We start from the raw sequence: 13753 nt of genomic DNA, 5'->3' as shown, positions 1-13753 counted from the left end.
AGTTTAAAAAATGATTTTATAATATGAGTATGAATTCAAATGTTTATTTAATAGAGGTGAAAAATATATAATTAAAAAATTAAGAGGATGCACACATTTATTTTAAAAACAAAAAACTAAAAACAAAGCTTTCGTTTTGTAACAATTTGAATTTTAAAAATTGTGTTTTTTTTCTTATAACTTTCTTACCATGATTTTCATATTTTCTTATTAAGTCAAATCTTGAAAACAAAGACAAGATTATAAATTTTTTAAATTTTCAAAATTTTGCTTGATTTTCTAAAACACCCCTAGAGTATAGATAACAAATAAGAATTAGTGTTTATATGCTTGATTTAAAAAAACAAAAATTAAATAGTTATCAAATAGGATCATAACGTTATCAAACAAGTCTTTTTAATTATTTACTTTTTTTTTTTAAAAAAAAGATTCAAATGTCTTTTATCTCGTTTTAGCAAACAATAATCTAAAAAGCTGAAATTTGATTGTGGCAAAGAAAAAAAAAAATTAGAAATGGTTTGTTTTTACATTAAAAAAAACAAACGTTTATATATAGTACACTAAGAAAAAAGGAAACCTATTTTCTTCTCAGCTTTTGAAAAAGTAAATTAAACAATGTTTAGCTGAAAGAAGGAAAATAAAAAAAATAAAAAAAAATTATTGAGAAATTAAAAAGGCAATTAAAAAAAAAAATAGATTGAATTATTGTATCAAATAATATGAAATGCCCCACATTCTCCATTTGTTGGTCATGGCTGATAATGTGACATTTCCTTTATGTTGATAATTTAAAAAAATGATGTTATAGGTGGAGCAAATATTTAAATTGGTGTAAATATAAGTATTGAAATGGGAGAGAGAAAAAGATGGAGAAGAAGAGAGACATGATGTGTGATAAAAGGGACATAGACATGAGAGGGTCCAACTCTAAAATGGAATCCAGTCTGTTCCCAAAATCTCCCCATGCCCATTCCCATTTTCATCATCATTATTCTCTTAGCTACTCCCCACATTTTCTCTATCCCACCATCAATTCAACTATAATATTCTCCCATTAATGTTAAATATTATTTGTCTAATATCTTCTTCAATTTTAAATATTGTTGAATGGATTATTTTTTAAGTCTGTGTGTATTTGTGTAAAGTCCAAAACGAACTCACTTCACATAATAAGAGAATAAAGCATAATTTAATCTAACCATTTTTAACTCCTGAGGATGTGTGTTCTATTCTATAAATATGAGTTTTGAGTCTCCCCCACAAATCCAAATTACAGAACCCCACTCACCTTCTTCCTTTTTGAACTTCCACACTCTCTGTCCTTTCATCCCAAAGATTGAAGCTATGAACACAAAATCCCCCTTCCTCCTCTCTCTCCTCCTCTTCCTCCTACTCTCCATTTCCGCCGAATCCCTCCACCGCCATACCCCCAACTGCAACCCCTCCGCCGACCGGACCTCCACCCTCCAAGTCTTCCACATTTTCAGCCCCTGCTCACCCTTCCGCCCCTCCAAGCCTCTGTCCTCGCCAGACAATGTACTCCAATTGCAGGCCAAGGACCAAGCCAGGCTCCACTTCCTGTCGTCCCTGGTGGCCCGGAGGTCCGTCGTCCCAATCGCCTCCGCCCGGCAGCTCATACAGAGCCCCACCTTCGTGGTCCGGGCCAAGATAGGCACCCCCGCCCAAACCCTCCTCTTGGCCCTCGATACCAGCAACGACGCCGCTTGGATTCCTTGCTCCGGCTGCGTCGGTTGCCCTTCCGCCACCGTCTTCTCCTCCGATAAGTCCTCCTCCTTCCGCCCCCTCCCCTGCCAATCCTCTCAATGCAACCAGGTACACACCTCAATTTCTTTTTCTTTTTCTTTTTAATTCCATCTCTTTTAATTCTTACTTTTTTTTTAAGTTAATTTAAATAATTTTCTATTGACAAATGTGGGGTGAGAGTGAGACTTAAGACATTTAAATATTTATTTTTGACATTGCATTTTTCCCTAAACTTTTTTAATCTTTTCGTTTATAACACATATGTTGAAGCTACATTTATAGTGTTGTTTTAAATGAAAATGTTTGCTTGCAAAGATTTTAATGGTTTTTGTTATGCTCTTCAATACTCTTCTCAACTTAAATATATCAATCTTGGAAATATAATGTTAAGGCCAAATTTGATAATTGTTGTGATTTTTTATTTTTGTTTTTAAAATTAAATCTATTTCATCCACATTTTTTTAACCAAGATTTGCATATTTATTAAGTAAGAATTCTTAATCAAATTAATTTTTTTTTTTAAAAAAAAAAAAATTAAAACTACATTTTTAATTCTCAAAATTTAGTCTAGTTTTTCGATTACCATGAAAGGTAAATGACAAAAGAAGAAATTTGGAGGTGAATAAGGTCGATAGATTTAATTTTTAAAAATAAAAATAAAAAATAAAATAATTATCAAACGAAATCTAATTTTAGTTCATTGTAGATATATAAATATACTTAGATTGTCATTATTCAAAACTTCTTTAATGAACTCGACCTTAACTACTTAAAATATCTAATAATTTTTTTATTGCGTTGGACTATAAATCTCAGTTCTATCTTTATTGTACTTAAAAAAAAAAACACTTAATTAATACACATTCATTTAGAATAAATTTTAAAATGTATACACTAGGGAAGAAGAAAGAAAGAAAGAAAGAAGTTGAAATGTTCTAGCACCAAGTAGAATTTGATTTATTTTTTACTTTTTTTTAAAAAAAATTTTTAACGATTTTGTAGCCACCGTGATATTGAAGGCACGCGCTTACGCGCCGCTTGTATTGGTGGAGAGGCCACATATCCGTTGGGATATTCAATGATTATAAACATCAATAATTCACTTGCATAATATTCCCCTTTTGGTTGGTAATCTGTGGGGTTCCCCTCTTCATGCTTTTCTTTCCGTTCCTTTTTCTATTTTAATATTTAAACCGAGGCTTTTTGGGAAAAAAAAACCCTTCATAATTTTATAGTCCAGGCCTATTAAATAAAATGATTTGTTCCAAAATCATTGTTTTATCTGTTTTTTTATGAAAAAACAACAACAATAATAAATTACAAGTTTAGCCATTCAATATCAACTTTGTTCCTACTTGGGTCTTAAATTTTTTAATTTAGTGTTCATGTCCTTAAATGGTTCTTTATTTTCTATTCAATCGATCAACTTATTCAACAAATTTGTGAACAAATTCACATACAAAATTAAAAATTCATTGGACACGAAGCTTAATAGTAGTGGACACGTATTGTTTCTCTCAATATCAGATTACAATTAAAATTCAGAAAAAGTATTATCTTTGTAATTACATTGTAACCAATCTAGATTTGCATTGGGACTTTGGATGCTTTTCTAGAATCCCAATCCATGTTCCCACGTGCTAGACAGTCATTACCTTTGAGGCAACACGTGTGACCAGAAACCCTGATTTAATTTCCGTACGAGTTTTTTTTTTTTTTTTTTTTTTTTTTAATTTTAAAAAAAGTCTTTTATTTTAAATTTTGGGCGTCTCTAGAATCTATGACTGTCAGTGAGTCACCGACGGGGGAGCTTTGAGTCACGGGCCGAATGAAAAACTTTTCCCAAAAAATCCTTGTCGTATTTGGAGGTATAACGTTAACAGCACGTGAGCCTTTTGATTTCTCAGGTACCGAACCCGAGTTGCAGCGGCAGCGCGTGCGGTTTCAACCTGACGTATGGCAGCTCGACGGTGGCAGCGGATCTGGTTCAAGACAACATAACTCTGGCCACAGACTCAGTCCCCGGGTACACATTCGGTTGCATCACGAAGGCGACGGGTAGTTCAGTACCGCCCCAGGGGCTATTGGGCTTGGGCCGAGGCCCATTATCGCTTTTGGGCCAGAGCCAGAGCTTGTACCAATCCACATTCTCCTACTGTCTCCCCAGCTTCAAATCGGTCAACTTTTCTGGGTCGTTGCGTCTTGGGCCTGTGGCCCAGCCCATTAGAATTAAGTACACGCCGCTGCTACGGAACCCCCGGCGGTCGTCCTTGTACTATGTGAATTTGATTGCCATCAGAGTCGGCCGGAGAATCGTCGATATTCCTCCCTCTGCTCTCGCTTTTAACTCCGTCACCGGCGCCGGCACTATCATCGATTCCGGTATCGTTTTTTACTCACTCTGTTCCGTACGCAATTTACCATTTTGTCCACGACTCTGCACCTTTTTATGTATTTTGATAAAGGTAAAAAAATATTTAAATTACTTTCCATTTGCACTTTAGAGATTAAATAAAAACTAGATTAAGACCAATAATTTTTACAATTACAGTAAATTAATATTTTTATGACAATTCTAATTTTATTATTTGTATTATTTACAATTTAGAAAAATATTAGATATAAAATTGTTAAAGCAGTCTCCTGATAGATATATATATATTTTTCTATGTGAGAATTAGAACTTATGACATTTTTAGAGAAAGTGTGAAAAATCTGGTTTGCTGTTGAGATATATATATATATAGTTAAGAATGTTTAAAAACTAAGGGCTTCCATTTCATAGTAATTTGATTTTTAGCGTTTGGCTTTTGAAAATAATATTTGTTTACTCAACATTTTCCCCCTTTGGCCTAATTGATCCTTTAATTTTTTTTTTTGGGATATAAATAGGTCCCGAATTTTCAATTTTATTTCTAAAAAGTTTGTATAAATTAATTTTTTGTTTGTTAAATTAATTAATCTATTTAATATAAATTTGAATTTTTTTGTCAGACGTTAAACTTTAAATTTTATATCTAGTTACATCCATAGATTTTAGAAAGTTTACTTAGAGATTAAATTTATAAATTTGAAAATTTAGAGCACAAACTTCAAAATTTAGTAACTAATGAAATAGAATGAAATTGTAATTAGGAGGGGAGTATTGATGGAAAATGAATTAACTTGAGATTTAGCAAATGAAATGATTGTATTACATGAAATAATTAAAAACAATGTGATGAAAAATGGAATTAAATTTTGAATAACAAAAAAGTACAAATTTGATTGATGGTTGTTGTTTAGGGACGACGTTCACAAGGCTGGTGGCACCGGCGTACACGGCGGTGAGGGACGAATTCCGACGAAGAGTGGGCAGAAACATAACAGTCTCATCCCTCGGCGGCTTCGATACTTGCTACACAGTCCCCATCATCTCTCCCACCATAACCTTTATGTTTGCCGGAATGAACGTCACTCTTCCGCCGGACAACTTCCTCATCCACAGCACCGCCGGATCCACCACCTGCCTCGCCATGGCTGCCGCCCCCGATAACGTCAACTCCGCACTCAACGTCATTGCCAGTATGCAGCAGCAAAACCACCGCATTCTCTTCGACATTCCCAATTCCCGCCTTGGCGTCGCCCGTGAACGCTGCTCCTCTTAATACACACGATGCTTTCGTTGTCATCTTCGATTCCGGTGGTTGGTTTTTAGAATAAGAATGTTGTGGTGGTAAAGTAGTAATTTTTAGTTGGTGGTTTCTTAGTGGAGTAAGGAGGATTTGAACTTCCTACTAAAAAAGAAGTAGTATATGTCATTTACAGTTAAGTAGACTCATTTTAGCATTTTGAATTGGTGTTAAAAAGAGTGATTTGGAAGAAATATATTATTTTGTATGGTTGTGTTTTGTAGTTGTATCATTTGGGATTTGGAAGGTTTTAGCTTATATTGTTCATGTCTTTAAAAGAAAAGCCTTTCTTGGTTTAATATTCTCCGGTGTGTTGTATGTTTACTACTACTAAACAGAACAATTATATGAGACATACATTCCTTTTCTTTTTTTTTTTTTTTTTTTTTAAAAAAAAATAATATTTCATTAAACTTCAAGGACATATGAAAACATTTACATCGTTCTTGATAATTACTGCAATGTAATTGACTAATATTATCATAAGACTGCAGTGTGGTTGGCTGATTTTATTATTGACAAAACTCGAGCAGCGTGTTCTGCAACATGTCAAAGATATTATTATTAACATTGTTACATGTCTGGTAGCCAATTCGACAAATCTTTTCCTTATTTGTCTGCATTGATTTACAGATTTCTGTGGCTGCTTTCCTTATTCTCCAACACAGGATATTTATTCACTCCTAAAAGATATTCTCAAAGCTACCCTTATTTATATTATACTCTTATTCAATTTTAGCGTTAGCCGCCTTATTATAAAAGTGTGTATTGAGAGTTTTGAGCTTAGGGTTTGTCTAAGCCTTGACCTCCATGTATTAATTATTATTGAAAATTCTTGTGTTTATCGTTGAGTTTTTGGTTCGGCAACCATTGTAGAACTTAGGAGAAGTTTGATTTGATATTGTATTTAGGGGTAGCTTAAGTACGTTGAAGATAATGAAAACTCATATTTAGGGGAGCCTCTTACTTTTAGGGGGAGCCTAAGTATGTTGTATTGAGGGGATCTCATACAAAGCTTGGAAAATCTTTTTTGCGGAAGTGAGGGAAGCTCAAACTTAAGGGAAGCCTAAGTTGAAACTGAAGAGATAGTGTAGGCTTCAATGCAACATTTATCAGACTTATTTATATTATACTCCTAGATAAGTACTTTCGTTGTAATTGCTAAACTCTTTATACAATGAAGCTTCGTTTCACTGGGTACACAGCTCCCCAGACGTTGGTGAATTTACATCGAACTTAGTTATCAATCTCTGTGTCTTTATATTTCTGTTTGCTTTTGTATTGCCCACTTGTCATATATATTGTCCGTGACATCGTGCTTGACATTGTATCCTATGTTAGATCCACCTTATCTTTTTCAATTGGTATCAGAGCTTGTTGACTGCTATTCATTAAGTATTCAATGGAGTCGATTAGGGAAGGTGGATCAACTACTCGTCCCTTGTACTTGATGGAACTAACTACTCCTATTGAAAAGCCAGAACGACAGCTTTCCTTAAGTCCATTGACCATAAGACTTGGAAGGCAGTTGTCTCTGGATGGACATATCCTCAAGTTACTGACAAAGATGGCAAGATCTCTTTCAAGCCCGATAAGGACTGGACTGAAGTTGAGGATGAAGCTTCCCTTGGAAATTCTCGTGCTCTAAATTCTATTTTCAACGGAGTTGACAAGAACATCTTTCGACTTAGCAATACTTGTGTTTCTGCTAAGGAAGCGTGGAAGAACCTTGACGTGGCGTATAAAGGCACCTCTAAAGTGAAGTTGTCTCGTCTGCAGATTTTAACTTCAAAATTTGAAGCTCTTAAGATGTTGGAAGATGAAAGTATTTCAAATACAATGCTCACATCTTGGATATTGCAAATGAATCCTTTGCTCTTGGTGAAAAAATGTCTAAAGAAAAACTTGTTCGTAAGATTCTACATTCACTACCAAAAGGATTTGATATGAAAGTTACAACTATCGAAGATGCCCATGATATTGCTATCATGAAGGTGGATGAGTTGTTTGGCTCTTTGCGAACCTTTGAATTGACCTTTGGTAAAAAAAAAAAAGTGATATGAAAGGTAAGATATAACTTTGCAGTTTGTTTCTAATAAAGATCAAACTAGAAATGAAAGCAAAGATACAGAAGAAAATCATGCTAATACTCTGCCCCTGTTAACTAAACATTTAAGCAAAGTTATAACACAATTGGACAGGAGGTCTGGAAACTTTCATACTTCACATATCAAAGATAACAGTAGTAACAACAACTCTATTATGCACAAAAATTTTAAACCATCTGGAAGAAAAAGAGAAAGTAAATGCGATTTAAGCAATGCTTAGGGCAACAAAGATTGAAACTTCAAGTGCAAAGAATGCGAAGGGTTTAGCCACTTCCAAGTTGAGTGTCCAAATTATCTGAGAAGACAGATAAAGTATATTCAATGACTTTGTCAGATGATGAGTTTGATTCAAGTAGTGAATCTGATGAAAAAAATTCATGTCTTGACTGTTTAGGTTGCATCTAATAATACTGAAAAGCCTGAGATATCTGATAAAATTCTGAGTAAAGACTCAAGGGTCGATAAAGCTTCAATCCAGATTGATAATTCATCACTAGAAGAAGTTTATGAAAAGTAGGAGGAAGACTTACAAGTTTTAGAGTTACAAAAGGAACGGATAGAAAAATTAATTGAAGATGTCGAAAAAGTAGCTTGTAACCCTAGGGGCATTTTAGTAATTGTGTGTACCCTATGGCTTCCCACTAGTTTATTTATTTGGCTTATTCTCTTGTAATTTGTGTATCAAAATTAATAATAAAAATCAGTGTCTATCGTGGTTTTTCTCCCTGTACTAGGGTTTCCACGTAACTATGTTGTTATTCTCTTCTCAATTCTTTTATTTTTAACATGATATCAGAGCAAAGGGACGAAATCCTAGCCATTATGGAAGAGAACCATCTACAGTCGCCTTCAATGGATGGATCTTTGAGTTTTGATATGAAAACTGCTATTCGGGTCGCGGTAAAGGAATGTTTTCAAGCTGTCTTACCAGAATTAATTTATGTCGTCCAATTGCAGTCAATAGAGAGCCGCACATGGACAAATTTGAAGAATACGCTAACAGAGCTAATCTGCCTCGTCTCGTGCCACCGTCGACTGATCCGGCTTAGATCAAGTATGGCCGTAGCAACCCCTCAAACCCATCGCGAGGTGGATCAGATCTGGCTTCGATCGAGGATGCTTGCATCCGTAGCAACCCTTAGGCAGATAGAGTTTCTTCGACAGCTTCAAATCGCACCTTCGACCTGCAGATTCTCGACGAACAGACTGAGCGTTCGCCTATCCAGCTTTCGATCGCGCCTAGGGCTTCGACTTCAACTGGAAAAAACTCGACTGCGCCGACGTACCCTAGGGTTTTCGCGTCAGATCCGGCGAACCCACTCGTCTCGCAAGGAGAACAGGACCTCTCCGATTCTGCCCTAGGCGCATTCGACCAACAACAAGTCGACAACCACCTTCAGCCGGTGACCCCCCTTCAGTTGGCGATTACCTTCCTGCCGTCGATCTCCTTTCAACCGTTAGTGGCTGCCCCGTTTCCAACCGGTTGTGGCTCAACCTAATACTCAGATGAAAACCTGGTAAATTCTTTCCTTATTTTACCTACTACAAATTTCTTGCTTGTGTTTCCCTCAGTTGACAGTACGACCAGTTTGAGTACGGTTGGAATTAGTACCATCGCCTAGTCAGGCAATATACAGTCTTTTAGTCTTATTAGTGTGAACGGTAAAAAACCTTAGATTGTTGACTCAGGGGCGACGGATCATCTTACTGGCACCTCTGATAAGTTTCTATCATATTATCCAAGTGCTGGTAACGAACGAATTAGGATTGCAGATGGGTCGTTCGCACCTGTTGTAGGAAAAAGGGATTTATCTCTATTTGAGGGTTTGGTTTTGCGGGACATTTTGCATGTTCCTAAAATTTCATATAATTTGTTATCCATCAGTAAGATTACAAGAGATTTGAATTGTCAGGCAATTTTTTCACCCGACTCTGTTTTATTTCAAGATCTAAGCCTAGGGACGACGATTGGCATTGCCCGACACGATAGGGGACTCTACTTCCTAACTGATGATGTTTCCTCTAGGAATGATTATAGGACTATCCTCGTCTCCTTAAATTTTTCTACCTCTGAGAATGATTTTCTGTTATGGCATTACCGCTTAGGGCATCCGAACTTTCAATACATGAAACACTTATTTCCGCATTTATTTTGCAATATTAATGTGTCTTCTTTAAAGTGTGAAGTGTGTATTCGTGCCAAACAGAGTCGTGTCTCCTTCCACTCCCAACCCTATAAACCATCCAAGCCCTTCACCTTAGTCCACAGTTATGTTTGGGGTCCCTCAACAACCACAACCTCCATAGGGAAACGTTGGTTTGTCACTTTTATAGACGACCACACTCGACTCACTTGGGTCTTTCTTCTCACTGATAAGTTCGAGGTGTTATCTGTATTCCAGCAATTTTATGCCACTATGGAAACCCAGTTTAAGGCCAGGATTTGTATTTTGAGAAGTGACAATGGGCAGGAATTCTTTAACGCTTCCTTCCAGGAGTTTCTTACTTCCAAAGGGATTATCCACCAGAGTTCGTATGCCTACACTCCCCAACAAAATGGGATAGCAGAGAGAAAAAATCGTCATTTGGTGGAAGTTGCTAGGTCCTTAATGCTATCCACATCACTCCCATCTTACCTATGGGGTGATGTCATCCTTACTACTACTCACTTAATCAACCGAATTCCTTCCCGGGTCCTCAATTTTCAAAACCCCTTAGACTGTTTAAAAGAGTCATACCCTATGACTCGTTTAGTCTCCAATGTACCACTTCGAGTTTTTGGCTGTGTTGCCTTTGTTCACTCCCATGGTCCAAACCGCACGAAATTTACCACTCGTGCTCAAAAGTGCATCTTTGTTAGGTATCCACTCCATCAGCATGAGTATAAATGTTACCACCCATCCTCTCGCAAATATTTCGTTTCCATGGATATCACCTTCCTTGAGGATCAACCCTTCTTCCCTGTTAGCCATCTTCAGGGGGAGACCTCTAGTGAAGAGACTAACTGGTCCACATATACAATTCCCTTGGAGTCTGCCCCTATTCCCAAACATGTTGGTCCTATCCTTCCTACCATTCAAGTCCCATGGATAACATACTATAGGAAGAATCTCAGGAAGGAAGCAGCATCACCTGTTGCATCTCCGTCTTCGGTCCATGAGTCAAACCCGACATTAGGTACGTGTATTCCTAAAATTAATGAGATTGATACTTGTACTAACTAGTGCAGAGAAGAAAAAGGAGGGAAAGGTGCTGATAGCACCACTATAGCAGATGGGAAGACGACAGTGAATGATGATTCAGACACAACTCTAGAAAATGTGAGTGATACTAAAGATAATGGTGAAAAAGGTGTGATTTCTGAAGATGAGAAACAGGAAGAGGAGACTAGTGATCACAATGGAAATTTTGACAGTTTGAAGGAATATGATGCTTCTCTTGATCTTCCAATAGCCTTGAGGAAAGGTATTCGCTTATGTGCAAGGTACTCCATGCATAGTTACATGACATATAGTAACCTGTCATTTGATTTTAGGGCCTTTACCACTAGTTTAGATGCGGGGGTGATACCGAGTAACATACAGGAAGCAATGGGAACTGAAGTTTGGAAAGCTGCTGTTATGGAGGAGATGAGAGCTCTGGAGAAAAATGGAACGTAGGACCAAGTGATCCTACCTAAAGAGCACAAGACGGTTGGGTGCAAATGGGTTTTCACTATAAAGTACAAGTCAGATGGGACTGTTGATCGGTACAAAGCCAGGTTAGTTGCCAAAGGGTTTACAAAGCCAGGAAGTCTACATGAATCCTCCTCCTGGATTTGAAGATCAGTTCACATAGTGAGTTTGCCGGCTGAGAAAGTCGCTATATGAGTTGAAACAATATCCGAGAGCCTGGTTTGACAGATTTGCCACCTTTGTTAAAGGACAAGGGTATACCCAAGGGCACTCAAATCATACACTTTTTACAAAGAAGTCAACTTCAGGGAAGGTAGCAGTTCTCATTATGTCGTTGACGATATTGTGCTCTCCGGTGATGATGATGTTGAAATTGTGAAACTCAAAGCAAAGATGGCCAAAGAGTTTGAAATTAAAGACCTTGGGATGTTAAGATACTTTCTCGGAATGGAAGTAGCCCGGTCTAGGGACAAAATCTCAGTGTCCCAACGAATATACACGATTGATCTTCTAACGGAAATGAGAATGACTGGGTGCAAACCTGCTGACACCCTAGTAGAATATAATTCAAAGCTCAGCAATACTAGTAATAGTGTTTCGGTCAATAAAAGAAAGGTATCAACGGTTAGTTGGGAAATTGATATACTTATCTCATACGAGACCTGATATTTCATATGCAGTGAGTGTCGTTAGTCAGTTTATGTAGGCTCCTTGTGAAGAACACATGACAGCAGTTGAACACATCCTTCAATATCTAAAAGGTACACCAGGTAAGGGGTTAATGTTCAAGAAGTCTGATAAATGCTGCATTGAAGCCTACACTGATTCTGATTGGGCAGGGTCTGTTTTTGATAGAAAATCAACATCAGGGTATTACATATTTGTTTTGGGTAATCTTGTGACCTGGAGGAGTAAGAAACAAGGAGTTGTGGCCAGAAGTAGTGCAGAAGCTGAGTATCGGGCCATGAGTTTAGGGATATGTGAAGAGATCTGGTTGATGAAAGTGTTGTTAGATCATCATCAAGACAATGAGCTCCTAGTGAAACTGTTTTGTGATAATAAGGCAGCAATAAGTATTGCAAATAATCCTATTAAGCATGACAGAACAAAACATGTTGAGATCGACCGACATTTCATCAAGGAAAGACTTGACAACGGAAGTATATGCATTCCTTATGTTCCCTTAAATCAGCAAATTGCAGATGTGCTCACAAAAGGATTACTGAGACAAAGTTTTGATTACTGTGTCAGCAAGTTGGGTCTTATTGATATTTACGCCCCAACTTAAGGGGGAGTGTCGAAAAAGCAACTTGTAATCCTATGGGCATTTTAGTAATTGTGTGTACCATAGGGCTTCCCACTAGTCTATTTATTTGGCTTATTCTCTTGTACTTTATGTATCACAATTAATAATAAAAATCAGTGTCTATCGTGGTTTTTCTCCCTATACTAGGGTTTCCACGTACCTGTGTCGTTATTCTCTTCCTTATTCTTTTATTTTTAACAGAAGATAATCATCATCTGTTAAACACCATTTCTGAGCTGAAGAAAGAGTTGAGGACATCAAAAGTTGAACTTGAATCGATGTCAAGTCTGTTCGCATGCTTAATTCAAACACAGATGATCTTAACAAAATCTTATCCTCTAGTAAACAATCATCTGATAAGCATGACATTGGATTCAATCAACATAGAAAACACCTTTACAAAGGTGAATCATCATCTCTGAATCACTTTGTTCCAGTCCAAGATTCACCAATGCTGACCTCTATATTCAAGACAAGAAGAATGTCTCCTGCTCATGTAAATCATAATGAGAGGAAGAAATAGATTTGTCATTATTGTGACATAGAAGAACACATTCGACCCTATTATTTTCGCTTGTATGGAAGAATTATTCATCCATCATCTTGGAATTATTCATGAAGAACATAGCCTATTACAAACTCTAACAAATATGTACTTAGAAACAAAATGGAATGGAGGTTTAAGAAAGCGAGTCACCAGTCTCAGACAAGATATCAAGTGGCTTTTACTTCCTTGCGATCATCCATCAAAGAAGATTGGTACTTTAATAGTGGCTGCTCTATGCATATGACAAGAGAGAAGAATTTTCTAACTGATCTAAAGTCATGTGGTCTTGAACATGTTATTTATGGTGATGGTGCTAAAGGGAGAATTATTGCCAAAGGAACACTTCAATGTTATGAACTTCCCTCTCTTAATACGTTATCCTTGTGGAAGGCTCAACAGTAAATCTCATCAGCATAAGTCAGTGATGTGATTAGGGCTTCAATGTTAATTTCTCAAAAGACAGATGTCTAGTGACTAGTAGTGATAATTCTCTTATCATGACAGGTATGCGATTTTCTAATAATTGTTACTTGTGGACTTCTAATGTTGTTCATCATGTTTGTAACATTTTTTGGGCACAATGAAGTAGTGTTCTCTCCCTAGAAAAGCATAATAGTCGAGTACAAGAATAATATTTTTCAAGAGATAACTCTTGATATGATACAACTTCATATTCTCTAGAA

General features: G+C 36.7%; 1 protein-coding gene across 1 annotated transcript; it reads left to right on the top strand.

Annotated features, from left to right (window-relative positions):
- The first annotated feature begins 1177 nt into the window (after positions 1 to 1177).
- Positions 1178 to 5739, top strand: LOC120081628 (aspartyl protease AED3). Its single transcript, XM_039036664.1, has 3 exons — positions 1178 to 1833; positions 3672 to 4146; positions 5050 to 5739. The coding sequence occupies exons 1-3, from the start codon at positions 1240 to 1242 to the stop codon at positions 5409 to 5411; spliced, it is 1431 nt and encodes a 476-aa protein (XP_038892592.1). The 5' UTR covers positions 1178 to 1239; the 3' UTR covers positions 5412 to 5739.
- Positions 5740 to 13753: the final 8014 nt, after the last annotated feature.

Source organism: Benincasa hispida, chromosome 7 (assembly GCF_009727055.1).
Source record: "Benincasa hispida cultivar B227 chromosome 7, ASM972705v1, whole genome shotgun sequence".
Lineage (NCBI taxonomy): Eukaryota > Viridiplantae > Streptophyta > Magnoliopsida > Cucurbitales > Cucurbitaceae > Benincasa > Benincasa hispida.
The sequence above is the reverse complement of the archived record's forward strand: the minus strand, read 5'-3'. Positions and strand labels throughout refer to the sequence as shown.